A 26,383-nucleotide genomic window follows, 5' to 3' on the forward strand; every position below is an offset into this window, starting at 1 on the left:
AATGACCTCTATAAAATACAATTTGAGGTGTAGTAGACTTTAATTTACCAACTACTTTAGCAATCAGAATAAGAAAAAAAATGTTTCATTTGATTTTTGATGAATATTTGTGTCTCTTTAGCACTATACTCATCATTGAATTGGCTCCAACTTCTCCCAAATGATCTATAAAAGGAACATTTGAGGTGTAGTAGTTAAATGCCTCCCTTTGCTCATCTACTACAGACATCAGAATTACAAAATGTTAATTAATTGATTTTTGGTGAATAGTTTTGTCAATTTATGACACAAACAAACATAACATTTGTACACTGTCCCTAACTCGTGAATATCGAACGTCAGGCCAACTTTTTCTCGCTGAGCTGCACCCCAATTGTAATAAAGTGGTAGAAATGTTCGCATGAGGGAGAGATTTAGCGCGACCATTTTTCTTATTAAATATCCTGAGGGTTTGAGGGACACCATTGTGTTGGTAGCTGTAAGTGCGGGCTCCACTAAATAGACGAGACTGAGACGGCTCCGAATTGAAGGGTTTGCAATCGTTTATTTTACAACGTCAAAACAGTAACTCCCCTGGGCCACAAGAGGGCGTCAGGGTTAGCGCATCCAATGAGTCTCTACCATAACATCCCCCTTTCTGAGTGCATCTTAAACTATAATGTAAATTCGAAATGTTTCAATGTAGATTGTAGAAAGGGAATCTTGGACCAGAGGTGGTGTGAAGGAAGAGCCATTCAGAGGAGAACTTTTGGAATTGCTCTGTTAGGATCATGTGGTGCTGGGGGGAAGCGGTTGTGCAGGAATGGTTCCGATCAAACAGATCCACATTCCACACCAACTAGCTCCCAGGGACGTGTTGGGAATTCCGTGGGCAGCAGTGTTTCTCTGTGTTGTAGTCTGTCTTTAGCACATGTGGCACATTCAGACACTATGTGTTGGTAGCTGTAAGTGCGGGCTCCACTAAATAGACGAGACAGAGACGGCTCCGAATTGAAGGGCTTGCAATCGTTTATTTTACAATGTCAAAACAGTAACTCCCCTGGGCCACAAGAGGGTACTCAAGGTTAGCGCCTGCAGGGCAATTGGCGACAGGTGTGCAGGAGGTGAATCACGTGCGGTGCAGCAAGATGGCGACCGGTGAGGTGGGCACGCGAGCAAATGTGTGTCGCCGTTTCTCACGATGGCATTTTGTTTGTTGCAGGATTTACACTCTTGATTCACGCAACGGCGTTTGACCACAGCACGTCGCAATTCCCTTCTCTTCGTTTCATTGAGCAGCGCCGTTGAACAAGCAGAAGAAAAAGATTAGCGGACCTCAGGCCTGCAGGTATGCATGAGTTGAATCATCAGGTGCAGTCTCCAGCTGCGGCAAGATGGCGACCGACCGTTTGGGCTTTTCTCAAGTAAGTGAGCACGCTAGCAAATGTTTGTCGTTTGTTGCCGTTTCTCACGAATGCATTTTGTTGTTGCAGGATTTGCACACTTAAGGGATCCAACGGCGTTTGAGCACAGCACGTCACAATTCACTTTATTTTGTTTGATGTATGGATCTTTGTTTCTTTTGAATTATTTCAAGTTATTTTGTTTTGTTTTATGCTGGCCAGCTTTTTTTTTGTGTGTGTGTGAATGTATCTAATAGCTTTTTACATGGCAATTGAATTGTTCAGATTTTTTTTGTTGTTGTCATTTTTGGTATGTATGTATTACAGGTGGTATGTAAGGATATTTGTCTGGGTATTTCTAATCTGGTTTTATGAAGTTTACTGTCAGGCTCAAAAATGTTTTTTATTTTTATTTTGGGTTGCCTTTCCCAATATGAGGTAGGCCTACTATTTGTGAACCCTCTCCATTTGTATTAGTGTGGCGGCTTATTTACCAATGTGCAACTTCCTTTTGAATGTTTTGCGACTTTGTGAATGTGGTTTTATCTAACCCTTGACGGCAATTGTCACGAATTTGCATCCAAACCCTTTGCGCTCCAAATCCGAAATCGCGACTGAATTCCGCTGGTTTGAAAAAAAAAAAAAAAAAAAAAAAAAAAGAGAACAAAAAAACGCACACGTCGGGACATTTTGGAAGTATTGGTTTCTCTGATTTCTGGTCGGCGGGGACACTTCATCCTATTTGGACGGCTAAGCTTGCCCATGGTACACGGCGATTTTTGGGCTGAAACTTTGATTATCTGTCTGAGGTAAGTTGTGCTAAAATGAAAATATGAATGGTCTTAATGTGTACCTGTATCACTAACATGAGAGAATGCCGATGGCGAGTATCTTTCAATAAATTTCACCAATTTCGGTTTGATGCTAATTTGCCGTAGTCAACCACAATGGCGTAATTCCGGCAGTAAATTTCCTTTAGAAACTGACATTCAAATTGGTATCTGTAATTATTACAAAAATAACATGTTCAGTTATAAATGCAATTTCTGTTGATTGTTTGTAGAACTAAAAACAAATGCAGAATCCTTCGATACAAGGCAAGCAGGAGGACCCTAGACCAGGTGACAATAAGTTTGGATGCAGTTTCAGCTTGTTTGACGTTTTTGGATGGAACTGTTTACACGTTGGTTCCATCTTGTCTAAATTGATTTCTTTTTTTATGTCGTAGTCTGATTGGAAGGGCTGGATTGTGCACATGTGCAATGTTTGTCTGTGCCTCAACAAACTTTTGTCATCTGAAGTGACATGCTCACTGTCCACACTGAAAGGGCGCTCAAACGGAGAGGGAGGAAAGGTAAGCAAACTTTTTTTTTCTTCAAAAAGTTCTTTCTTCAAAAGTTTTTTCTTTAAAAAATTGTAGTCATCAAGGAACTAATGTGTGGCATTTAGGGTAGATGCTAAATATCCACCCTATTTAGAGTGATCAACACAAATTGAACCTTTGACCTCCCTCTCTGTGTTCAGTGATTAATACAAACCCCCGCATCCTCCCTTCTTTATTTCAAGGTTGTGGAGGCACCAGATTTGGTGTGGGGCACCAAGTCAAACTGGACCAGGATAATGACTACATGTACAAGTGGTTTTTTTTGGTGTTTTTTGAGTCAAAAATCCAGGTAAAGGTACGTGTGCTTCCAAAATAAGCGGATGGTGAAAAAAAAATATGGGCCTCAAGTCATATGCCGATTTTTGTTTTATTCTGAACGGTACAACCTGTTACATCGGATGTTTTGTTGTTTTAGTGGGTGCTCTAACCTGTCACTGTTGTACTTGTTCTTTTCCCCTCCCCTCGCTGTGTTGATGACGCAGGTTGTTGTCTGGCGGCAGTGGAGCGGGACGGTCCGAAGGCCACCAAGAACCGCCGGACGAGGGTTAGCGTTCCACATGCGCACAATGAAGTGAGCAAGCACACAATTGCACGTTTTGCAGGGTGGCAAAAAGTGTTTTGGTCGAACATTGTACTCCACTCGTATGGAAATCTTAAATCAGTCTGTCTAAGCTGCAAATGTACTTGTAGCCCATGTTTTATGTTGCAAGGTGGAGCGGGATGGGCGAGAGGCACCAAGATCCACCAGATGAGGGTAATGACGCCGACAGATCTGGAAATGGAAGAAATGCGCAACTCCAGTTTGGTTTTGTTTGTATTGCAGGGTGAAGAAGCCGCTTGAGACGGGTGACGCCAAAGGCAACTAGAGCAAGACTAGAAATGCACCAAAGCAGATTTGTGGGGTGGCAGAGGTAGCAAAGCACATGGCAATTTGATAGGCAAGGGGCATATCATTATTTTATGTATTTTTTGGTTGCAGGTCTCAGATGGCGCTGGATGGACTGAGGAAAAGGAGCGGTTGAAAAAATGAAGAATCAAGCGTCACACGAGTATAATCCGCCTGAGGGGCGTCTGTAAATGGTGAACAGGAGGGGGCAGAGTAGTGAGCTTTGTGGTTTGCCTTGGTCGCGCGCAGGTCGTTGTCGTTGTAGAAAAGATCTGATAAGGGTAGGCTGGACAGTGTGTTTTTGTTTTGTTTTCCTCAAGCCATGGTTGGACACATTTGTCAGGTTGAGTGCTCTTTGGTTGTTGTAGTTGGTCAGCTGGTTGTTTGGCTTGTCTGGATCCAGACTCAGAGCAGCTTTTTGTTGTTTGAGGATGTCAGTTTGAAAGCTGGTGTGTGGGTAACAGTTCAGGCAGGCCTTGAAGAATTCTGTCACATTTAGTGAACAACACTCAACGTTTTTCAGTGTGTTTCACAGTTGTAGAGGCACCTGACCGGACAAGTGTTGGAGAGGAACTGCACCAGGGTAATGAGTACATGGACAAATATGACGTCCGACGGTTCAAAAGTCAGGTAAGAAAAATGGACAAATGCCAATAAATGAGACTGTCCGACTCGGCAATGTGGCCCAAACATGGCGATTTGTGTTTTTGCCTGAACAGCAGAGCATCGCCCTTCGACCTTGGCCGGAGTGATGGTGGCAAATGTTGAGCTCTTGGAACAGGCGGAGATGACCAGCATGCTGCGTCCGTCTCTTTGTCAGATCTTCAGCCATGATGAGTCACGGCACGGCTTTGTCCTTTTTTGTTTGTGGTATGGTTCAAGTTTTTCTTCCTCGTTGATGACTTGCGCGCTGTGTTACAAGGCAGCCGAGGAGTGGGACGGCCCAAGAGTTCGGCAAGACCGGCCGGACGAGGGTCATCATGAGCGCACGATGAAGCGGGCAACACACAACTGGGTTGCACGCTTTGCAGGCTGGACGGTGTGCCGGATGGGACAAAAGGACGGGCGAGTGGAACCGTGAAAGTAGACACTCCAATCAAGTTGCTGTGTGGATTCAGCAGACGTCTCTCGGGGGAGTGGTCTGCCTCAGAGCTCGTCCTGGAGGATTCTGCATCGACCAAGCGAGCGAGCCACGTCCTGTGGAAGAACCGCTTCCCTGAAGGCGTCTGCCTGTCATGTTGAACTCTAAAATGAAATGCTGTTAGAGTTGACATTGCGCAGCAGCGCATTGCGTGAAATGTTGCGGGAAGGGGTTCCGTCCGCCGTCCGTGCTCACTTCGCAGGTGCTGATCGGGGTGTGGCTAAGCTTTGTCCACTGTGGGTTTGCTTGAAGGGCTCCACGAACGCACATGACTTGTCGTTGCAGGATGGCGAAGGAGCCGCTCGGGACTGAGCCGGTCGCGTCCAACCACAGCAGCGTGACAAAAGCAAATGTGTGGCAATATCATGGCAATGGCCAAAGGTGTCATGGTGTGCTGTGTTGATGCTTGTTTTGCAGGATGGAAGAGGAGCCGCATGAAAGGAAAGGCCCATGCCAGGTAACAACACACCTGGCAACTCAAACAGGTGGCACAACCGCAATTGTTGTTGTTGCAGAGCTCAGACGGAGCGATTCCACACATCAAATGAAGGTGGCACAGCCAGTTCCCAGTGTATAATCTGTCTGCAAGAGCGTGTGAGGAGCTGGATGAATCGAAAGGCTGGGCAGAGGGTAACAAAACATGGCAAATGAAGATACAAGGGACACAAACTACAATTTGTATTTGTTTTTTGATTGCAGGGCTCGGATGGAGCTGGACGGGACGAGGAGCAGTTTCACAAAGGAAGAATCGAGCGGCAAACGAGTAGAATCCCTCTGAAGGGCGTCTGTAAATGGTGAACAGGAGGGGGCAGAGTAGTGAGCTTTGTGGTATGCCTTGGTTGCGCATAGGTTGTTGTCGTCGTAGAAAAGATTTGATAAGGGTAGGTGTGGACAGTGTTTTTTTGTTTGTTTTTTTCAAGCCGATGGTTGGACACGTTTGTCAGGTTGAGTGCTCTTTGGTTTAGCTTGTCTGGATCCAGAGCAGCTTGATGCGGTTTTAGGATGTTGGTGTATGCTGTTGAGGAAGGCGTCAGTCATATTGATCAACACAAAGCATGTTTCAGAGTTTTGGAGGCTCCGGACCGGACGAGCAGTAGCAAGAGACAACTAGCGGTGTTTGTTTTTGCAGTTTCGCATGGCGGAGAAGGAGCCAGATGGGTCAAAAGTCAGCTGGATGTGACAGTCTCACATCGGTGAGCCTGCAGTCGACATGAACCTTCATACGATTTTAGGCCATGATTAGTTTTTTAGTATGATTCATATTTCCTCTTCTGCTTCACTGGCTATTACTCGGCAGCAGTGGAGTGGGATGGCGTAAAGAACCATCAGTTGGAAGTATCATTCAAGCAGCCCATCGGGTGACAAACGCCCACCTGGTTCTACCGAATATTTTGCAGGATGACCAATGAGCCGGGTGGGGCTAACCGGCAATGAAACGGGCTCGTGACATACAACTCTATCCTCTGTTGCTGTTGCAGCAGCAGCGTGGAGAAGCCGCAATGGTACGAGAGTCACCTGCGAGAACCAGAACAGGGCCAGAAGTATAAATGCATGCGTCCAAATCAAAGTGACAGTCCCAAAAGTCGGCAGGGTGGAAGAGGAGCCGGATGCAAGGGTAACAAAACGCATGGCAAATATGGAAGCAAGCGACACAATGAAAATGTTGTTCTTGTTGCAGAAGGCCATCGGCGTGATGAAAAAGAGGAAGGACGGCTCCAAGATGAACAGCTTCTCGGCTCTCGAGGTGAGCGTCAAAGTCGTGCGCGTTGACATGGATGTCGAGGCCTGTTACGAGTCCTTCTTTTTCGTAGCGTTCCCCAACGAGAGGGGCGGGCGCTCAGACAGCAAAGCGCCAACTTGAAAGGGAGAGTATGTTTTTCTTGTTTCGTGTTTGTCTCCTCTCTGTCACTAACTCACCGGGTGTGCACTGACTAACACTGACAGCATGATGAGCATTTTGTGCCCAGCCGTGCGTCAAGGCAACAATGCTTTGTTGTAATAACTTGTTCTCTGAAATGTTGGTTTGACATGTTTGTATTTTGTTATGTCTGAAGGGATGCGAAGCTTCCTTTTGGATGTTCCAAACATGCCTGTGTACTTGAATTAAAATTGTCAAGTGGTCATTTTTTTTTTTTTTTTTTTTTTTTTACATTGGCCAGGGAGTACATGTAGCCGTGTTTTATAAAAAAATTATGTGCAGAGTGGCATTTTCCTAAACATTCCATGATAAGGAATTTTTTTAAAATGGCCTAAGGCTTACAACACGACTAAAATATAGTCAAACAAGGAATGGTTCAGTATTTACTATACACATGCCTTTACAATATTCTGTTGGGAGTTTTTCTTAAAAAAAAAAAAAAAAAAAGTGTGTAAAGTAAGGTGTTTTGCGGGGAAAAAAACTAGGAATCATAACTAGTATATATGTACTGTACGTGTGTATGCAGTGGGTGTTAAATTTGAAGTTGCATTAGAAATGTCACTAAAGTGCATTCAATTTGCTGATACCTGCAGAAACCCTGAAAAATTATTTTGTAGAGAAAATTAGTTATTCCTCACTACATTGCGCATTGTAAAGTGCAATACACACTGGACAGTTACACAGTTGGGGTTAAAATAGGTGGAAGGTGTCCGATAATTGTTTTCCCAGTGAAGGGACAGTAATGGCGAAAAAGAAATGAACACATCCCGCATAGTCCAACCTTCAATTACTGCATCAAAAGATACTTTACATATACAGTACACACGTAGTAGAGGGATAGGCATACACATGGCACGTTACGGCGGGGCTCGAACCGTTGACCTCACGTGTTTACCGCCTCCCGTCCATTCATCGTTGACAGGCGAACGTCTCGAGCTGCGGGCGCGACATTCGGCTCGTCAAGTCAAAAGTGTGACGGGGGTAATGTTGTCCCGTGTCCGCCGTGGTCGGGTGGTTAGTGACACCGGCTGCGATCATGTTGGATGAGAGATCAAATCCGCATACCTGCTGCGCAAAACAGGCGAATCTTTATAGCAATTTAAATTTTAAAAATGTAAATATTATTGTGTGATCCTCGCATTATTTGTTTTTGAGCTACAAAAAAAACCAGTACCTGTGTACATGCAAAAAGCTGGCATTAAATCTCAGAATTTAAATTGCACAGGGCGGAGTTTCAGCGTTAGGATTAGTGTTAGAAGCACACATCGGTACGGGTGAACGGTTAGGATTATTTGCACATATCGCACGGTTAGGGTTAGTTACATACATTGCACAGACATTTATACATCGCACGGTTAGGGTTAGTTACATACATTACACAAGCATTTATGCATGACACGATATGGGGGGGGGGGGGGGGGGGTTCGTACCCTGGACCTCAGGTGAACGAACCCTAGACGCAATCCTCTCACCTAGCGAGGACCTGAGGATGAACGTCGCACCTCGTTCATTCATCCTCAACAATTGAACGCGGGCGCCACTCGGAGCTCGACAAAGGTAAAAGTGTGCAGCGACCGGTCAACTGCCAGAGCCACCGTGGTCGAGTGGTTAACGTAACAGTGCGGCAAAGCCTCGGACCCTGGTACGAACCTCTCGTACCTCCAGTACAGACTGTGAGACAGTAAACATTGACAGGCATTGTGTGAACACAAATTAAGTGTTAGAGTTGTTCTTTTTTCGTGTTGGTTGTGGGCGGGACCAGGTGGGACGTGGCCTCAACCAGGCCCGCCCACCCCGGGACTCCGCCCACCCCGGGACTCCGCCCACCCCGAGACTCCGCCCACCCCGGGACTCCGCCCACGAGGGGTAGACCAGCAGACACTGGAAAGAGACTAGAAGGACACTAGTAGGGTAGTATCTTCGGCCGGCCCCTACCCTACTAGTGTTTTTCTTAATGACACCAGAGGGACACCAACAGACACTAGATAAGATACTATTAGAAAGACACTAGTAGGGTAGGGGCCGGCCTTCGGCCGGCCCCTACCCTACCCTACTAGTGTCTTTCTTAATGATCATAGGGGGATGCCAGTGGACACCAGCTCTAGGCAAGAGACTAGGAAGACACTAGTAGGGTAGGGTAGGGGCCGGCCTTCGGCCGGCCCCTACCCTACTAGGTAAGAGACCAGAAAGACACTCTACTAGTGTCTTTCTTAATGACACCAGACGAGACACCAGAGGGACACCAACAGACACTAGATAAGAGACACTAGAGAGAGACTAGTAGGGTAGGGGCCGGCCGAAGGCCGGCCCCTACCCTACTAGGTAAGAGACCAGAAAGACACTAGTAGGGTAGGGGCCGGCCGAAGGCCGGCCCCTACCCTACTAGTGTCTTTCTTAATGATACTAGAAGGATGCCAGTAGACAATAGAAAGACAGTTGTAGTGTCTTTCTTAATGATGGTAGTGGGATGCCAACAGACACTAGAGGGACGCTAGTAGGGTAGGGGCCGGCCTTCGTCTACTAGCATCCTTCTAGTATCATTAAGAAAGACAGTTGTCCAGCTCCTACCCTACTAGTGTCTTTCTAGTCTCTTTCCAGTGTCTACTAGTGTCCTTCTGGTATCATTGCTGGATGCTGGTGGGCGGGGTCCCGGGGTGGGCGCGGTCCGTGGGGTGGGCGGGGCTGATTGAGGCCGCGTCCCACCGGGTCCCACCGGGTCCCCCCCACAGCATTCTAATCAACATAATAAAAGAACAACTGTAAAACGTAAATAGTGGTTAAATACTTAACGTGCAACCCATTCACAAATTCGAATGCCTGTTAATGTCTACTGCCTCACAGTCTGTTGTGGAGGTACGGGGATTCGTAATCGAGTCCGAGGCTTTGCCGCAGTGTTACGTTAACCACTCGACCACGGTGGCTGTGGCGGTTGACCGGTCGCTGCACACTTTTACCTTTGTCGAGCTCCGAGTGGCGCCCGCTTTCAATTGTTGAGGATGGATGTCCGAGGAGCGGCTGTCGTCTCCAGCTCCTCGCTAGCCGAGAGGAATGCGTCTGGGGTTCGTACACCTGAGGTCCAGGGTGCGAGCCCCGCCATACCGCGTCATGTGTAAATGTCTGTGCAATATATGTAACTAACCCTAACCGTGCGAAGGTATAAATATCTGTGCAATGTATATAACTCACCCTGACCGTGCGATATATGCAACTAACTCTAACCATTGACCTGTACAATGTATGCTTCTAATTCTAACGCTGAAATTCTTTCCAATGCAATTAATAAGTGCAAACTAACTTTCTCTTCTTTGACTGTGTAATATTTAATGTTAGCCTTTTGCATGTACACAAGTACGTTTTTTTGTATAATTACATTTTAAAAATCGCTATAAAGGTTTGCTTTCTTTGCGCAGCAGGTAGGCAGATTTGATCTCTCATCCAACATGATCGCAGCCGGTGTCACTAACCACCCGACCACGGCGGACACGGGACAACATTACGTCACACTTTTGACTTGACGAGCCGAATGTGGCGCCCGCGGCTCGAGACGTTCGCCTGTCGAAGATGAATGGACGGGAGGCGGTTAACACATCAGATCTGCGCTGGCCGAGAGGAGTCACCCGGGAATTGTTCCCGTGAGGTCAACGGGTCGAGCCCCGCCGTGACGTGCCATGTGTCTGTGCGATGCGCGCATCTCTCTCCAACGTGTGTACTGTGTATATATAAAGTACCTTTTGACTGTGTGGAAAGTGTTCATTTCTTTGTGGGCATCACACTCCCTTAACAATTAGCAGACAAAAGAAACCTTTCACCTATTTTTACTCCAACCGTATAACTCTCCAGTGTGTATTGCACTTTACAATGCACATAAGTGTGCGCAATGTAATGAGGAACTAATTCTCTCAACGAAATAATTTTTCAGGGTTTCCGCACGTATCAGCAAATTGAATGCACTTCAGTGACATTTCTACTGCAACTTCAAATTTAACACCCACTGCATATACACACATGTACTGTATATATACTAGTTTTGTCTAGCCCCCCACCCACAACAAAAACACCTTACATATAAAACACGTATTTTTCCAATTACACGCAAAGAGTTTTGAAAGACACATGCACCCTCTAAAAATCCTAACTGAGGTTACGGAAGCGACGTCTGTTGGGCACAGAATGAATTAAGGTGAGAAACTTAGTTACATAAAATGTTTATGTGAATAACGTGTGTTAAGCCTAGTTTGGCAATAGCCTGATGTATATCGCAACTTTTTGTAACATTACCCGCAATCCGAGCAGGCCTACGAAATGAGCCGTCCGCCATTTTGTCACCAGCGCCATAGTGTGTGAATATATATATATATACACAACTTTTTTTTTTTCAGCATTTGAGCAATTCTGGTTCAACCAAGAGGAATGTGATTACAATGGAAACGAAGCCAGCTAGCATCAACAGGTCGGAGAAAGGCAAGATGCAGACGAACGTCGGCTATTTAGAAATTTAGATGGTGTTAAAGGGTTAATTCCGCCTTAAGTGGAAATTCAGGCCACGTGACCAGCGTAGGAACGGATCTGGTTCATAACCCGAGGACCTCTTGTTTTGTCACTTGTACTCTCAAACCAAAGGACCACTCCAAACCACTTTACAATTTTAATTCGAGTACAAAGACACATTTGGAACAAAATAAAAACGAAACATGTCAAAACACTTTTGCAGCATTGTTGCCTTAACGCACAGCTCAGTCCAAAATCCCCATGAAGCAGTCAGTGTTGGTTAGTGCACACCCAGTGAATTAGTGACAGAGGCGACGAACAAACCAAGTGGAAGAACAAAGACATATACTCTCCCTGTTACGTTGACCCTTCGCTCTCCAAGCGCCGCCACACTGCAACATCAAAAATTGAATTATTTTGTTCCAAGTCACTCATTTTCTTGCCGTTTCTACTTTACCCGTCTCATTGTTCATCGTGCAAAACATTCAGTTGTGCGTTTGTCACCCGATTGTGTGCTTGGGTGATTACTCATCTGGTGGTTCTTTGCAGCTCTTTGGCCATCCCACTCCACTGCCGTCCAGTAACACAGCCTGTAAGTCATCAACAAGGCAGGGAAGAACGGGGGAGAGAGAGAGAGAAAAAAAAAAAAAAAAAAAAAAAAAAAAAAAAAAAAATCGAAGCAAACAGGACATGACTCATCACGGCCGAAGATCTCATGAAGGTTCAAGTAGAGCGCAGGCTCACTCATGGCCGATCAGGCGGGCGCGAGACGGGCACAGTCGGCCGCAGCGGTTCCGTGCTGGTGATTTAGTGGCCATGTGTTTTGGGACCTGGGTCTGGCGGCTCCTCCATCCTGCAACGACAAGTCAAGTGCGTTCGTGGAGCCCTTCAAGCAAACCCACAGTGGACAAAGCTTAGCCACAACCCCTGATGAGCACCACGTGAAGTGAGCACGAACGGCGGACGGAACCCCTTCCCGCAACATTTCACGCAATGCGCTGCTGCGCAATGTCAACTCAAACAGCATTTCATTTTAGAGTTCAACATGACAGGCAGACGCCTTCAGGGAAGCGGTTCTTCCACAGGACGTGGCTCGGTCTGTCTGTCGATGCAGAATCCTCCAGGACGATGTCTCTCGGGGAAGTGGTCCGCCTCAGAACTCGTCCCGGTCTGCTGAATCCACACAGCAACTTGATTGGAGTGTCTACTTTCATGGTTCCACTCGCCCGTCCGTCCGTCCTTTTGTCCCATCCGACACACCGTCCAGCCTGCAAAGCGTGCAACCCAGTTGTGTGCTGCCCGCTTCATCGTGCGCTCATGATGACACTCGTCCGGCCGGTCTTGCCGAACTCTTGGGTCGTCCCACTCCTCGGCTTCCTTGTAACAGCGCGCAAGTCATCAACGAGGAAGAAAAATTGAACCATACCACAAACAAAAAAGGACAAAGCCGTGCCGTCACTCATCATGGCCGAAGATCTGATGAAGAGACAGACGCAGCATGCTGGTCATCTCCGCCTGTCCCAAGAGCTCAACATTTGCCACCATCACTCCGGCGAAGGGCGATGCTCTGCTGTTCAGCCAAAAACACAAATCGCCATGTTTGGGCCACATTGCCGAGTCGGACAGTCTCATTTATTGGCATTTGTCCACTTTCCTTACCTGACTTTTGAACCGTCGGACGTCATATTTATCCATGTACTCATTACCCTGGTGCAGTTCCTCTCCAACACTTGTCCGGTCAGGTGCCTCTACAACTGTGAAACACACTGAAAAACGTTGAGTGTTGTTCACTAAATGTGACAGAATTCTTCAAGGCCTGCCTGAACTGTTACCCACACACCAGCTTTCAAACTGACATCCTCAAACAACAAAAAGCTGCTCTGAGTCTGGATCCAGACAAGCCAAACAACCAGCTGACCAACTACAACTACCAAAGAGCACTCAACCTGACAAATGTGTCCAACCATCGGCTTGAGGAAAGAAAAAAAAAGAAACACTGTCCACGCCTACCCTTATCAGATCTTTTCGTCGACGACGACGACGACGACGACGACGACGACGACGACGACGACGACGACGACGACGACGACGACGACGACGACGACGACGACGACGACAACCTACGCGCGACCAAGGCATACCACAAAGCTCACTACTCTGCCCCCTCCTGTTCACCATTTACAGACGCCCCTCAGGCGGATTATACTCGTGTGACGCTTGATTCTTCATTTTTTCAACCGCTCCTTTTCCTCAGTCCATCCAGCGCCATCTGAGACCTGCAACCAAAAAATACATAAAATAATGATATGCCCCTTGCCTATCAAATTGCCATGTGCTTTGCTACCTCTGCCACCCCACAAATCTGCTTTGGTGCATTTCTAGTCTTGCTCTAGTTGCCTTCGGCGTCACCCGTCTCAAGCGGCTTCTTCACCCTGCAATACAAACAAAACCAAACTGGAGTTGCGCATTTCTTCCATTTCCAGATCGGTCGGCGTCATTACCCTCATCTGGTGGATCTTGGTGCCTCTCGCCCATCCCGCTCCACCTTGCAACATAAAACATGGGCTACAAGTACATTTGCAGCTTAGACAGACTGATTTAAGATTTCCATACGAGTGGAGTACAATGTTCGACCAAAACACTTTTTGCCACCCTGCAAAACGTGCAATTGTGTGCTTGCTCACTTCATTGTGCGCATGTGGAACGCTAACCCTCGTCCGGCGGTTCTTGGCGGCCTTCGGACCGTCCCGCTCCACTGCCGCCAGACAACAACCTGCGTCATCAACACAGCGAGGGGAGGGGAAAAGAACAAGTACAACAGTGACAGGTTAGAGCACCCACTAAAACAACATAACATCCGATGTAACAGGTTGTACCGTTCAGAATAAAACAAAAATCGGCATATGACTTGAGGCCCATATTTTTTTTTCACCATCCGCTTATTTTGGAAGCACACATACTTTTAACTGAATTTTTGACTCAAAAAACAACCCCACTTGTACATGTAGTCATTATCCTGGTCCAGTTTGACTTGGTGTCCCACACCAAATCTGGTGCCTCCACAACCTTGAAATAAAGAAGGGAGGATGCGGGGGTTTGTATTAATCACTGAACACAGAGAGGGAGGTCAAAGGTTCAATTTGTGTTGATCACTCTAAATAGGGTGGATATTTAGCATCTACCCTAAATGCCACACATCAGTTCCTTGATGACTACAATTTTTTAAAGAAAAAACTTTTGAAGAAAGAACTTTTTGAAGAAAAAAAAAAGTTTGCTTACCTTTCCTCCCTCTCCGTTTGAGCGCCCTTTCAGTGTGGACAGTGAGCATGTCACTTCAGATGACAAAAGTTTGTTGAGGCACAGACAAACATTGCACATGTGCACAATCCAGCCCTTCCAATCAGACTACGACATAAAAAAAAGAAATCAATTTAGACAAGATGGAACCAACGTGTAAACAGTTCCATCCAAAAACGTCAAACAAGCTGAAACTGCATCCAAACTTATTGTCACCTGGTCTTGGGTCCTCCTGCTTGCCTTGTATCGAAGGATTCTGCATTTGTTTTTAGTTCTACAAACAATCAACAGAAATTGCATTTATAACTGAACATGTTATTTTTGTAATAATTACAGATACCAATTAGAATGTCAGTTTCTAAAGGAAATTTGCTGCCGGAATTACGCCATTGTGGTTGACTACGGCAAATTAGCATCAAACCGAAATTGGTGAAATTTATTGAAAGATACTCGCCATCGGCATTCTCTCATGTTAGTGATACAGGTACACATTAAGACCATTCATATTTTCATTTTAGCACAACTTACCTCAGACAGATAATCAAAGTTTCAGCCCAAAAATCGCCGTGTACCATGGGCAAGCTTAGCCGTCCAAATAGGATGAAGTGTCCCCGCCGACCAGAAATCAGAGAAACCAATACTTCCAAAATGTCCCGACGTGTGCGTTTTTTTTGTTCCCTTTTTTTTTTTTTTTTTTTTTCAAACCAGCGGAATTCAGTCGCGATTTCGGATTTGGAGCGCAAAGGGTTTGGATGCAAATTCGTGACAATTGCCGTCAAGGGTTAGGTCAAGGGTTAGATAAAACCACATTCACAAAACATTCAAAAGGAAGTTGCACATTGGTAAATAAGCCGCCACATTAATACAAATGGAGAGGGTTCACAAATAGTAGGCCTACCTCATATTGGGGAAGGCAACCCAAAATAAAAATAAAACATTTTTGAGCCTGACAGTAAACTTCATAAAACCAGATTAGAAAGCCCCAGACAAATATCCTTACATACCACCTGTAATACATACATACCAAAAATGACAACAACAAAAAAAATCTGAACAATTCAATTGCCATGTAAAAAGCTATTAGCTACATTCACAAAAATAAAATAAAAAAAAAGGCTGGCCAGCATAAAACAAAACAAAATAACTTGAAATAATTCAAAAGAAACAAAGATCCATACATCAAACAAAATAAAGTGAATTGTGACGTGCTGTGCTCAAACGCCGTTGGATCCCTTAAGTGTGCAAATCCTGCAACAACAAAATGCATTCGTGAGAAACGGCAACAAACGACAAACATTTGCTAGCGTGCTCACTTACTTGAGAAAAGCCCAAACGGTCGGTCGCCATCTTGCCGCAGCTGGAGACTGCACCTGATGATTCAACTCATGCATACCTGCAGGCCTGAGGTCCGCTAATCTTTTTCTTCTGCTTGTTCAACGGCGCTGCTCAATGAAACGAAGAGAAGGGAATTGCGACGTGCTGTGGTCAAACGCCGTTGCGTGAATCAAGAGTGTAAATCCTGCAACAAACAAAATGCCATCGTGAGAAACGGCGACACACATTTGCTCGCGTGCCCACCTCACCGGTCGCCATCTTGCTGCACCGCACGTGATTCACCTCCTGCACACCTGTCGCCAATTGCCCTGCAGGCGCTAACCTTGAGTACCCTCTTGTGGCCCAGGGGAGTTACTGTTTTGACATTGTAAAATAAACGATTGCAAGCCCTTCAATTCGGAGCCGTCTCGGTCTCGTCTATTTAGTGGAGCCCGCACTTACAGCTACCAACACATAGTGTCTGAATGTGCCACATGTGCTAAAGACAGACTACAACACAGAGAAACACTGCTGCCCACGGAATTCCCAACACGTCCCTGGGAGCTAGTTGGTGTGGAATGTGGATCTGTTTGATCGGAACCATTCCTGCACAACCGCTTCCCCCCAGCACCACATGATCCTAACAGAGCAATTCCAAAAGTTCTCCTCTGAATGGCTCTTCCTTCACACCACCTCTGGTCCAAGATTCCCTTTCTACAATCTACATTGAAACATTTCGAATTTACATTATAGTTTAAGATGCACTCAGAAAGGGGGATGTTATGGTAGAGACTCATTGGATGCGCTAACCCTGACGCCCTCTTGTGGCCCAGGGGAGTTACTGTTTTGACGTTGTAAAATAAACGATTGCAAACCCTTCAATTCGGAGCCGTCTCAGTCTCGTCTATTTAGTGGAGCCCGCACTTACAGCTACCAACACAATGGTGTCCCTCAAACCCTAAGGATATTTAATAAGAAAAATGGTCGCGCTAAATTTCTCCCTCATGCGAACATTTCTACCACTTTATTACAATTGGGGTGCAGTTCAGCGAGAAAAAGTTGGCCTGACGTTCGATATTCACGAGTTAGGGACAGTGTACAAATGTTATGTTTGTTTGTGTCATAAATTGACAAAACTATTCACCAAAAATCAATTAATTAACATTTTGTAATTCTGATGTCTGTAGTAGATGAGCAAAGGGAGGCATTTAACTACTACACCTCAAATGTTCCTTTTATAGATCATTTGGGAGAAGTTGGAGCCAATTCAATGATGAGTATAGTGCTAAAGAGACACAAATATTCATCAAAAATCAAATGAAACATTTTTTTTCTTATTCTGATTGCTAAAGTAGTTGGTAAATTAAAGTCTACTACACCTCAAATTGTATTTTGTATAGGTCATTTTGGAGAAGTTTTATCCATTTTTGATACCATTGCGAATAAAATTTGTGGACGGTTCCTAACTCAAACTGAATATCAGAATGTCAAGCCAACTTTTTCTCGCTCTGAAAGCGAGGCTAGTGACTACTACACTACTTCCTGTGCTTCCTGCAGCGCGAACCAACGGCTGAAAAGCGTAAAAATTGAAAATTTAATATTGAAACTGGAAATACGGATATTCGAGACCTTTCCAGAAAACTCCACATATTTTGTAGTTTATTTTTTAAAGAGGCGTTAAAATGAATATCCTAATTTTGATTCAAAAATGAAAATTGAAAATACAAACCCAAATTTGTTTTTTGATTTGCGTTTCACAATTAAAAATAGAATGAACGTAAGGTACACTGACCTACACGGACCACCCTGTAACAATAACACCTAATTGAATTTACTTTGACAGATATACGGCCGTGTACACGATGGATCGCTAGCGAGTTGCTAAACTGTGTGTTATGTTTATACACCAAAGACCAAGCCAAAAGCATTTCTTGCAAGGACGGAAGCGCTGTAGAAGGTCGAGGACGATAATTTTAATGAAAAAGCACAGAGCGATGAGGACGGAAGGGTAGGTCGCAGACGGAGGACGGACCGGCAAAAAAGGGTAAAGTGTCCATACTGCCCAGTTCTGCGCTTCAATTACATTTTTAATGCAACTTCAAATTTAACACCCATGCCCTACTGCGCAAACGCACATGTACCGTACATATAATAGCTTTGATATAATTTAGAATCCTAAAGTGTGTTTCTCTACGTATTTCGTCTTTATTCAACACTCATTTCTTTAGTGTACGCATTTAATTGAACTTCTTTTAAAGGCACTTCAAAAGAATCTATTAGTATGTTGTAATATACCTTTTTAAATAACTGCACTGCCGATTGCGCTGGCATTATACATAGGTATTTGGTCTTAGTGTAGTTGCCGTAGTTAGCGATCAAAGTTGGCCGACTTTCTGCGCATGCGCGATTTACATCGTGCAGGGGTCACAGTATGTTGACACTGACAGGCGCTACTGAAACAAACGTGCATCGAGCTTAGCTGAAAAACATGAGACACGTTGAATATACAGTCCGTGCGTGTCTGCGCTGCGTGTTCTTCATTCCGCGCACCTTCTAAACAGTTATCGGCTACTTTAGACGTCACGTTCCCACGCGCCTTAGTCGTTAGCTTTAGCATTCGTACCGTAGCAGGATGGCGACACCCGAGGCTCCACCAGGAGGAGAAAATGTCCCAATGTCGAAGTCCATGCAGACTTTTAAGAGCTGTTGGAGCTGTCGACTCATCTGCGGCAGTGGTCTGATCCTGTCTGGGTTGTACGTGTTCAACGGTGCCCGCAGAGTGATGCGTCTCGGCGGACCGACCTCTATGGGGACGGTCGCACAGATTACGTTCGCTTTAAGTAAGTTGAATGCATCGTGAATGGCGTTAAGACAAGAATTTAAAAGTGACATTTATTTTTCTACTGACCAGGTTTGGCCGCGTGGGGAGTGGTCGTCATCACTGACCCTGTGGGTAAAGCTCAAAAGAAGACGTGAAGTGAGGAAGCTTGGCCATGGATTGCGAATAATGTTGGGACAATGAAGGACACACTTCGACTGACTGGTTTTGTCGTAGATACAAGTGTTTGTGTCTGTCATTTGTCGAGATAAAAGCAATTATATGATCACCAGGGGATTTCTTCCTACTTAGACAACAGCTGATTTCGACCCAGCAATTTGATTTGTCAAGAGTTAGTCATACATAAGTGACAAGTCTTTTTATTTGACATATCACTTCGCCCTTATTGTCCACATGGATATATTTCCAGAAATATCATTTGATTAAAAGTATGAATGGTTGTCAGATGATGTGAAGGTACAGAAAGAAGCTCATGTGACATCAGCTGACGAATAAGAGAAGAGCAAAATTATATCTCACTTAGGCAGTGGCAGGCGTTGCATTTGGCTCCTGGGCCCTCACTGGAGACTTACCTGACTTAATCCACATCTTAATATATCACTGTGATTTGCTGAAGTCCCATTGCTCAATTGGCCTGTGCAACTTATTCTGAAGGCCCTGGGCAAATTATATTGACATTACAACACATATTGCAGCCAAGAAAAACACTGAAACAAATCGAGAAAACTGTTGGGAATCAATAAAGTTTCATGGACTAAAAGTTTAGGTTGTAAATGTAGCATACTTTTTTTTTTTTATAGTGTTTATGACAGCAGAGACTGACCAAATGCGTAACGCGGTACAAAACACAGACACCATACACAGTATTTGTGAGTTAGTCAGAGTTACCTTTTATTAGTGTTATACTGATCTGAGCATACTTGCTCTTCAAGGAAGGTTGTTGGTAAGTGTGATGCAAAAAAAAAAAGTATCTCAGTCGCTTAAAGTAATGACATTCTTGTTTTTTAGGTTAAAGAAAAAAATATGAAAATAGTACATTTAGGCACACTATTGACAAACTGTACACATATATGCACATATTTTATGGATTCTGGGTTTGAGGGGGGAAAAAAAGCCTCACTAAATGGAGAGGTGTGCAGTGTTACAGGTGATTTCTCACACCGTTCAGTTTATCAGCCAATCAGAGGCCACTGTGGCTGACTTCTGGCCAATGACTGCAGGGACGGGGTACTCCGTCCAAGCCAATGGGAGACCCTCACCCCACAATTGCTACTATAAGTGCTCATGAGCAGCGATTCCACTCGTCATCGGCTAGTGGATGGGAAAGGGCAGGGGGCGGGGCCTGTCCCATCCGAATCAGCCATACAAGCTACTTCGCTAATAAAAGGTAAATCCTCAGGGGGAAAACATGCCCACGCCCTTTGGGGGGAAAAAAAAACAAAACAATGTGACTTATAAAACAAGTCTGTAAAAGAAAAAAGGTACAATGGAATGTTAAAGTTGTTGGGCTAAGAAGGAGAAACATTTCATGTTTGTTTTTTTTAAAGAACACAAATCTCTTGTTTCACTATACAATAATTCAAAATGCACATGCATCCAAGAAAAGTAATATTGCACAAAATTTAAGACCTGCTGTCTGCCGTCTAAAAAGTGATTTGGAATATTTGTCCACAACGAGAAGAGGATTCAGTCGAGTGGAGGAGCTTCTTGTCAGTTCACACTGCGGACGCGTTTGTCTTAAGGCCGACTCACTCCCACAATTGGACCACACATAAACACACACACACACACATCTGCACCAAACGCACACTAGAGCGGAAAATACATTCGTTGATGTTTACGGAAAGCCATTTAAGAAAATAGTCAATATCCTTAACATCCAGCTTGAGGTTTAAGTACTAATATGCTCCGTTGAGACAATTCAGTGCACTCCTAATAGTGAGGACGAAGAGCGGACTGCAATATGAACCTTAAGATGGATATCAATGATTCCTGATAAATGCTCGAACAGCTTTCCGTAGACGTGTACTTGGTGTGCTTGCATGGACAGCTGCGCCTTAACGCACACACAAACACTGCGTGAGGTCGACATTGCATCATTTCGCTTCATACGTCTTCACAGAGCACAACATTGTGAGCTTTGGTCATCAGGGGTCAGGATGGAAAGTAATGGGAGGGGGTTGGGGCTTCCAATGCGACATGCGCACCCCCCCGCCCCCCCCCAGAAAGCACAGAGGCGTGAAAATAATAAAATTCATTCGTCCTATATTTGTTCAGTCACATTAAAAAAAAATAATAATAATCGCGCCTCTTCAGCCAGTGCTATTGACATATTTGGTTGCTATGAACGCAGAGTGCAGCTTTTGCAGTTAAAAAAATGTCCACAGCATTAAGTGGGGAGCGAGTAGAAGCGAAAAGTAAGGTAAGGCAAGGCAAGGTGTGGGTCGACGCCACTTCTTCCTGTAGTTTAAAAACAGTACAGTACTCGCGGGCCGCCGGGGGGGCAGCACTGACTGGCCCAGTTCTGCGATACTAAACTAAAAACATCCAAAACTGAAGGGGGACTAAAACGCTGTCATGTGGGATGCATGTGTAATGGAATCCGTATTCTTATTATTATTTGGAGTGTTTTCAATGAGAAGACACGAGGGCTTCACACCTTAAAGTTCACATTAAGCCCCTTCCCCCAATGCCACGTTTAGCTCTTAATTCTGTGTGTGTGCGTGTGTGTGTGCGCGCACGCGCGTCGACTTCTGTCCCGTGTCCATCATGTTCGGTCCACCGGTGTCACCTCTTCAGCGAGGAGCCTTTGAGTTTGTGCCCGTATCTGTGGATGCGCGGCGAGCGGGAGTGCAGCTTGACGAAGAGCTCGGGGAACTTGTACTGGGGGAACATGGTCTCCAAGAAGCCCTCCAGGAAGACGTAAACCAGCCGCCGGTTCATGGGCTGGTACTGGAACATGTCGAAGACGCGCAGGATGCCCTTGCGTGTGGTTTCCGCGCCGATGATGTGCTTCAGCTCGTCTGCGCGGACACACGGGAGGGCGCATGTCAAAATCACATTCCGGCATCGCTGTGCACTACATGCAAATGGGCCATTTTCATATCATGTGATCAATACAAGTTCAGACACGCATTTAAAGGAGAGGCCAATACGCGGCTAAGATCATTTCTGGAAGTGTGTGCGTTATCACCTGGCATGATGCCCAGCAGACTGGTCTTGGCAGCAACTCGCGTCCTCATCCGGATGCTCTTGTCCCGACGGGGCGGAGTCTCAGCCAGAATACCGTTCGGCCAATACGAGTCTCTGGAGGAGGTTGCAATTTAGGGTTGCTCCTGCAAATGCCTTTAGTTGTCTGAAAATAGCGACAAAGTTACCTGAACTTTTTGACGTAGTCTGCCACCTGCTCCGGGGAAGTCAAGTAGTCCACGTGGTCCACAATTTTCCTGGAGGTAAAGCAATAAATAGTGAGGTGTGTGCATTCTTCTACCTATTACAGGGAGTCCTCCAATATTGCAGATTTGTTTGCGATCTTTTTTGCTTGGGTCGTTACAGTCATAAAGCCAAGTCTGCATTTAGAGTTGCGCAGTTGCATGTTAGTAGTTGTTGTCTGAAGGTTTATAATGACCTTAACTTCTTTGCTAATTTCTGTTAGCTTGTCTATGGCTCATTTCACATTATAAGTTAGCATTACGCTAGTGGACTTGTGTTATCATTTGGTTTGGTTGAACATTTTGTTGTTGAAATTTTAAGTTGAAAGTGAAAGTCAACCCAAACATATTTTTTGTCAAGAATATTTTGCCAGCCGGCCCACTAGTTGAAACAGGACATTCTGATAAATAGTGCGTTTGTGGAATAAATTAATCCACGAGTTAATCCACTCGTTTTTAGCCATCTCCGGGGGCGGCCATTTTGTCTAGATTTTGGCTGACCTGTTTTCTGAATCTGAGCCATGATTGGTCATTGTGAGTAGTTGTGATGTCATTTTCAGTCGACAGAAGACAAACTGGCCACCGCAGAGATGGCTAAAAACGAGTGGATTAACACTTATTCCACAAACGCACTATTTATCAGAATGCCTCGTTTTAACTAGTGGGCTTGCATAGAAAAGATTCTTGAAACAAAAAATGTTTGCGTTGACTTCCTCTTTAAATGTGTTTTAAGCATATAGGGGTTGTAAAACGACTTTTCAAATACTGACGAACCTGTTGATGGTGTCGCCGTACGTGGCCCGTATCAGCTGCTGCAGCAGGTTCTTGATGTTCCTGCGCAGCCACTGGTTCTTCTCCTTCAGGTCGAACACCTCGTCCATCAGCAGCAGCATGACGCGCAACGGGATGTTGTCATCCACCTGCGAGTGCACACACAAGACGTGGGAGATTGGTGCAAAAAAAAAAAAATCATCGCAGACACTCGAGCGGCTCCACTCACATTGTCGTCCAGCTGCGCGGACACTCGACAGTGTTCGGGGTCGATGTCCGACTTGGGAAGAAGTGGAGGCACCTGGGGGAGAAGGGACAAATCGTCACATTTGTCACGATAAGCGCACAAGTACGGCAAGCACCTTGAATATGGACTGCTTGATGTCCTGGCCCAGTCTTTCGGACATGCGGCCCATGTTGTCCGACACTTTGTTCATGCCCTCGGCCAGACTGTCGGGGAGCGACTTGACCGCGTTGGACACGTTCCTCATGGAGCTCCGCAGGGGATTGACAAATGTGTCGATCTGGTGTGTGAACACGACAGACAAGCGATGGTTTTAGAGAGCGGCATTTCTCAGGAAAAAAAAAAAATCTGCGCGAGGGTCTGGCTGCGAGCTGTGACCCACAGCGACGGCTTAAAACGCAGCAAATGTTATTCTGGTTTTTGCAGTCTTACATGCGTGTATGATATTTTGACAGAATGTATTTATTTTTATTTTTTTTACCTTGCGTGCAAAATCTCCTTTGCCTTTGTTGTAGGCTTTGTTCTCTAGGAAGTCATAGACGTACGGGAGAAGAGTTGGGCACGCCTTCACCATCTCGGGGTTCAGCAGCAACTACAACAGACGCACATATTAGATACGGCGCGATATGCGTCATAAATAGAATTCAAAAGACACTGATATGGAAGACGAATACTTGTAGGTAAGCATTGAGGTCTTTTTTCCTCTTCTCCAGGAAGTCTCGGTCCATGTTGTTGAAGGTTTTCTTCCCCGGGAGCTTGAGGATGGACGTCAAGTTCTCAAACTAAAAGTACAAAGTCGCAACGTGAGCTCGTCAAGAGCACAAAAACAAAAAATTAAAAAAAAAATTAAATAAATAAATAAATAGATAAAAAAATCGGACCTGCTCAGTGATCCTCATATGGAAGTCGTGGAAATCCGAGTAGCGCCGGTAAGTCTTCCAGCAATCCTCGCTGCCGTCCGGGTGGCGTCTGACTACAGTGATGGCGTAAAGCGCGTACGTCTTCCCATGCTCATTGCACACACCTGCGGCAGCCCACAAGCCGGGAATACAAGCGTCAGCTACCCCACCCGACAACACGTCCACAAGAGGGAAGGAACGGAGCAGGGGTGGGTGGGTGGGTTGAAGGATAGAAGAGAACATGCGGGTGCAAAAAAGAGTGCGGCGTGGAGGGAGGGGACGAGGACAAATTGGCGGGACAAATACAGAAAAGAAAGAAGAGGGGAAAAAAAAGGTGATGGAAGGTGCGAAGAGAGAAGACGGAAAAATGGAGCTTGGCGCCGAAAAAGATGGATGATAAAACAAAAAGGAGCTATCAGCACATCCATTCAACAATTAGGATGGATTTACACTACAGGATCAATCTTTTTTTTTTTTTAATCCACATTGTTTTTTTTCTATTTACACTGCCATGACGCAAATTGTGCCACTAGAAAGCAAAAGGAAACCATGCCGCAGTGTAAATCCAGCCTGGAACGCCACATGTGGTGTGCGTACCCGTGTCGGAGATGAAAGCGTTGAGCTGCATGGATTCGTCGTGGCAGGAGTTGGTCAAGTCATCCAAAGACTGCCGAGACAAGGCAAACTTTAGTCGACAGATGCATGTGGACGGACGTCGGCCAGCGCTGCGGGAGGAAGCGAGGCCTTCACCAGGTTAATGCTTCCTGTCGGGGAGCCATTGAAGGATTCTCCGTCGCCGTCATCGGAGCCGCGGTAGCTGGGCTCTTTCAGCATGTCCAGCTCGGCCAGCATGCGGACGTAGAGGGGGCTCTGCTTGAAGGCGGGGTAGTAGCGCTCGTCCTTTAGCATCATGTCATACACCTGAGGGACAACCAACGCCATTTGCTAGACTTGGATTGATATATATATATATATTTTTTTAATTTATCATCGCGAGAACAAAAGAAGCTAAAAGTTCATTAAGGATAACATTGAACACCTTTCTCTGGATATCATCAAATATTTCTGGCGTGGGATCATCTTTCTGCAGCTTTTCGCCCAAGTGTGTTATTGAGTCCTCGTTTACTTGAACCCTGGGAGAAGCCTGCTGAGAGAACGAGGACAGCAAGCACGCAAAGTAAATTAGGTACATTTTGTCATGGAAAAAAAAAAAAAAAAAGTATTCATGGCCTCTGACAGCTGGCCTCAAAATGTTTAGAAAAAGCAAAATGATAATAATAATTTGAATTAAAAATTTTTTTTTTTGCTACATCCATCAAGGCCCTGGGTGAATTCCCGGTGGGCCAAAGTGCTTTATGGGATGCTCGGTCCAGTAATATAGACGCTTCCCATCCCACTACGGATCGCTTCCGAAGTGCGTTGCGCAACTCGCCCCCCATTACCTTTCGTCAGGCCCATCCCATTTTGTCCACCTTGAACAATGTAAACATAGCCCCGAGAATATTTTTAACACTACAATTGACCCGTGCCATACAACACAAGGCATAATTTTCACTTGTATTCATTATGCACATGTCGGTCTAAAGGCGTTTCACTGGTGAATTTTTGACCTTGTCAGAGAGATATTGCTCAAAGACGCCCAAAGCGGCCGCCTTGAGGAGCCCCTTGGTGGCGTTGGGTTGCCTCCGGCCGTCTTTCTGCCAGCGCTGCATGGCCTCCAGCTGCTGCTGCGCCGTCACCCTGTAGCCTTCCACGGTGAGCCAGAAGAAGAGCTCAGCCTGGGCGCCGGCCGCCTGCATGAAATCTGCCATAAAAACGCCATCAGCACCAGTACGTTGAGGAACGGTGAGAGCATTTACGCACGCACCCATGAAGAACTGCAGGGCTATGTTGTGGACCAGGATGTGATCCAGCGGGATGACGCACAGCTTGCCGAAGTTGGCCGCCAGCTTCAAGGCGTCCACCTCCTGCAAGGGGGAAGCGGCGCCCAGTCAGTCGGGATGACGGCGTCGTGTTCACTGTCCAGCCCGTCTCCAAATTTAATAAAACGGCTTCCAACCAATGCAGTGGATACTTGTGAAGATTATGTTTGCTACACCAACTACATGATGGCTAAAAGAACCCTTCAGACCTTCTACGGCCATTTTGTGACCTCCTGTTTCCGATTTACGCGTGACTTTGGCCGTGTTGAGTGGTAATGTCATAGTTGCCAGAAGATTCAGTTGAACTGGAGGACTATATGGCAATTCTAATCAAATAATTGAATAGAAATATCTTAAAATGGCAAAAGATACCAAAAGTCCTAAATAAGAACGTAAAAGTCACAAAAGTGGATCGTTTTGAGCAAGGGCGGAGCCTAGATTGTGTTTAGTGAGAGAAATATTCAGGC

General features: G+C 45.5%; 4 protein-coding genes across 17 annotated transcripts in view; 2 read left to right on the forward strand and 2 right to left on the reverse strand.

The window, feature by feature from the left end:
* Positions 1 to 626: 626 nt before the first annotated feature.
* On the forward strand, positions 627 to 14,106 carry LOC147132354 (uncharacterized). 3 transcript variants are annotated; one of them, XM_086014546.1, is made up of 14 exons: positions 627 to 1,137; positions 1,202 to 1,403; positions 1,473 to 2,503; positions 2,611 to 2,736; positions 2,949 to 3,061; positions 3,249 to 3,337; positions 3,477 to 3,520; positions 3,590 to 3,677; positions 3,746 to 4,282; positions 4,372 to 4,522; positions 5,309 to 5,423; positions 5,493 to 6,408; positions 6,472 to 6,537; positions 11,749 to 14,106. In XM_086014546.1, exons 4-8 carry the CDS (start codon positions 2,688 to 2,690, stop codon positions 3,592 to 3,594), a joined length of 300 nt encoding a protein of 99 aa, XP_085870672.1. In that variant the 5' UTR covers positions 627 to 1,137; positions 1,202 to 1,403; positions 1,473 to 2,503; positions 2,611 to 2,687; the 3' UTR covers positions 3,595 to 3,677; positions 3,746 to 4,282; positions 4,372 to 4,522; positions 5,309 to 5,423; positions 5,493 to 6,408; positions 6,472 to 6,537; positions 11,749 to 14,106. The 3 variants fall into 3 exon arrangements, 1 of the variants encoding a protein (XP_085870672.1); XR_015082078.1 differs by lacking the exon at positions 11,749 to 14,106 and adding an exon at positions 6,605 to 6,914 and having other exon boundaries at positions 3,249 to 3,520; XR_015082079.1 differs by lacking the exons at positions 627 to 1,137; positions 1,202 to 1,403; positions 1,473 to 2,503; ... (5 more) ...; positions 3,746 to 4,282; positions 4,372 to 4,522 and adding an exon at positions 4,529 to 4,995 and having other exon boundaries at positions 5,079 to 5,423.
* LOC147132355 (uncharacterized) lies at positions 11,343 to 16,222 on the reverse strand. Of its 4 annotated transcripts, XM_086014545.1 has the most exons (10): positions 16,080 to 16,222; positions 15,814 to 16,015; positions 14,713 to 15,744; positions 14,479 to 14,604; positions 14,196 to 14,265; positions 13,884 to 13,972; positions 13,701 to 13,764; positions 13,544 to 13,631; positions 12,859 to 13,475; positions 11,843 to 12,769 (listed from the first exon to the last, which is right to left on the reverse strand). In XM_086014545.1, exons 3-8 carry the CDS (start codon positions 14,794 to 14,796, stop codon positions 13,627 to 13,629), a joined length of 438 nt encoding a protein of 145 aa, XP_085870671.1. In that variant the 5' UTR covers positions 14,797 to 15,744; positions 15,814 to 16,015; positions 16,080 to 16,222; the 3' UTR covers positions 11,843 to 12,769; positions 12,859 to 13,475; positions 13,544 to 13,626. The 4 variants fall into 4 exon arrangements, 1 of the variants encoding a protein (XP_085870671.1); XR_015082075.1 differs by adding an exon at positions 11,343 to 11,789 and having other exon boundaries at positions 11,944 to 12,769; positions 13,701 to 14,265; XR_015082076.1 differs by having other exon boundaries at positions 13,701 to 13,744; positions 13,884 to 14,265.
* Positions 16,223 to 18,168: 1,946 nt separating this feature from the next.
* Positions 18,169 to 19,409, forward strand: LOC147132356 (distal membrane-arm assembly complex protein 1-like). Its single transcript, XM_086014922.1, has 2 exons — positions 18,169 to 18,650; positions 18,722 to 19,409. Exons 1-2 carry the CDS (start codon positions 18,443 to 18,445, stop codon positions 18,784 to 18,786), a joined length of 273 nt encoding a protein of 90 aa, XP_085871048.1. The 5' UTR covers positions 18,169 to 18,442; the 3' UTR covers positions 18,787 to 19,409.
* A 106-nt stretch (positions 19,410 to 19,515) lies between these two features.
* The window catches only part of snx13 (sorting nexin 13), a 37,294-nt gene continuing 30,426 nt past the window's right edge, over positions 19,516 to 26,383 (reverse strand). For all 9 annotated transcript variants that reach the window (XM_086014902.1, XM_086014904.1, XM_086014906.1 and 6 more), the window contains 14 exons: positions 25,862 to 25,961; positions 25,605 to 25,798; positions 25,034 to 25,138; positions 24,745 to 24,915; positions 24,592 to 24,661; positions 23,977 to 24,119; positions 23,770 to 23,877; positions 23,577 to 23,687; positions 23,214 to 23,375; positions 23,081 to 23,152; positions 22,855 to 23,000; positions 22,027 to 22,095; positions 21,843 to 21,955; positions 19,516 to 21,672 (listed from right to left, as the gene is read on the reverse strand). In XM_086014902.1, the coding sequence (XP_085871028.1) occupies positions 21,437 to 21,672; positions 21,843 to 21,955; positions 22,027 to 22,095; positions 22,855 to 23,000; positions 23,081 to 23,152; positions 23,214 to 23,375; positions 23,577 to 23,687; positions 23,770 to 23,877; positions 23,977 to 24,119; positions 24,592 to 24,661; positions 24,745 to 24,915; positions 25,034 to 25,138; positions 25,605 to 25,798; positions 25,862 to 25,961 (1,800 nt within the window). In that variant the 3' untranslated portion in view covers positions 19,516 to 21,436. The remainder of the gene's footprint in view (positions 21,673 to 21,842; positions 21,956 to 22,026; positions 22,096 to 22,854; positions 23,001 to 23,080; positions 23,153 to 23,213; positions 23,376 to 23,576; positions 23,688 to 23,769; positions 23,878 to 23,976; positions 24,120 to 24,591; positions 24,662 to 24,744; positions 24,916 to 25,033; positions 25,139 to 25,604; positions 25,799 to 25,861; positions 25,962 to 26,383) is intronic.

This window comes from Filicampus tigris, chromosome 18, assembly GCF_054856515.1.
Source record: "Filicampus tigris isolate MCC_2025a chromosome 18, RoL_Ftig_1.0, whole genome shotgun sequence".
Classification (NCBI taxonomy): domain Eukaryota; kingdom Metazoa; phylum Chordata; class Actinopteri; order Syngnathiformes; family Syngnathidae; genus Filicampus; species Filicampus tigris.

Coding starts and splice junctions, on each gene's coding strand:
- LOC147132354 (XM_086014546.1), top strand. CDS start 2,688: ATGCTCACTGTCCACACTGAAAGGGCGCTCAAACGGAGAGGGAGGAAA. Junction 2,737..2,948: donor CAAACGGAGAGGGAGGAAAG/GTAAGCAAACTT, acceptor CTTTATTTCAAG/GTTGTGGAGGCACCAGATTT. Junction 3,338..3,476: donor TTCCACATGCGCACAATGAA/GTGAGCAAGCAC, acceptor TTATGTTGCAAG/GTGGAGCGGGATGGGCGAGA.
- LOC147132355 (XM_086014545.1), bottom strand. CDS start 14,796: ATGCAATTTCTGTTGATTGTTTGTAGAACTAAAAACAAATGCAGAATC. Junction 14,266..14,478: donor CAAACGGAGAGGGAGGAAAG/GTAAGCAAACTT, acceptor CTTTATTTCAAG/GTTGTGGAGGCACCAGATTT. Junction 13,973..14,195: donor GATAATGACTACATGTACAA/GTGGGGTTGTTT, acceptor TTGATGACGCAG/GTTGTTGTCTGGCGGCAGTG.
- LOC147132356 (XM_086014922.1), top strand. CDS start 18,443: ATGGCGACACCCGAGGCTCCACCAGGAGGAGAAAATGTCCCAATGTCG. Junction 18,651..18,721: donor ACAGATTACGTTCGCTTTAA/GTAAGTTGAATG, acceptor TCTACTGACCAG/GTTTGGCCGCGTGGGGAGTG.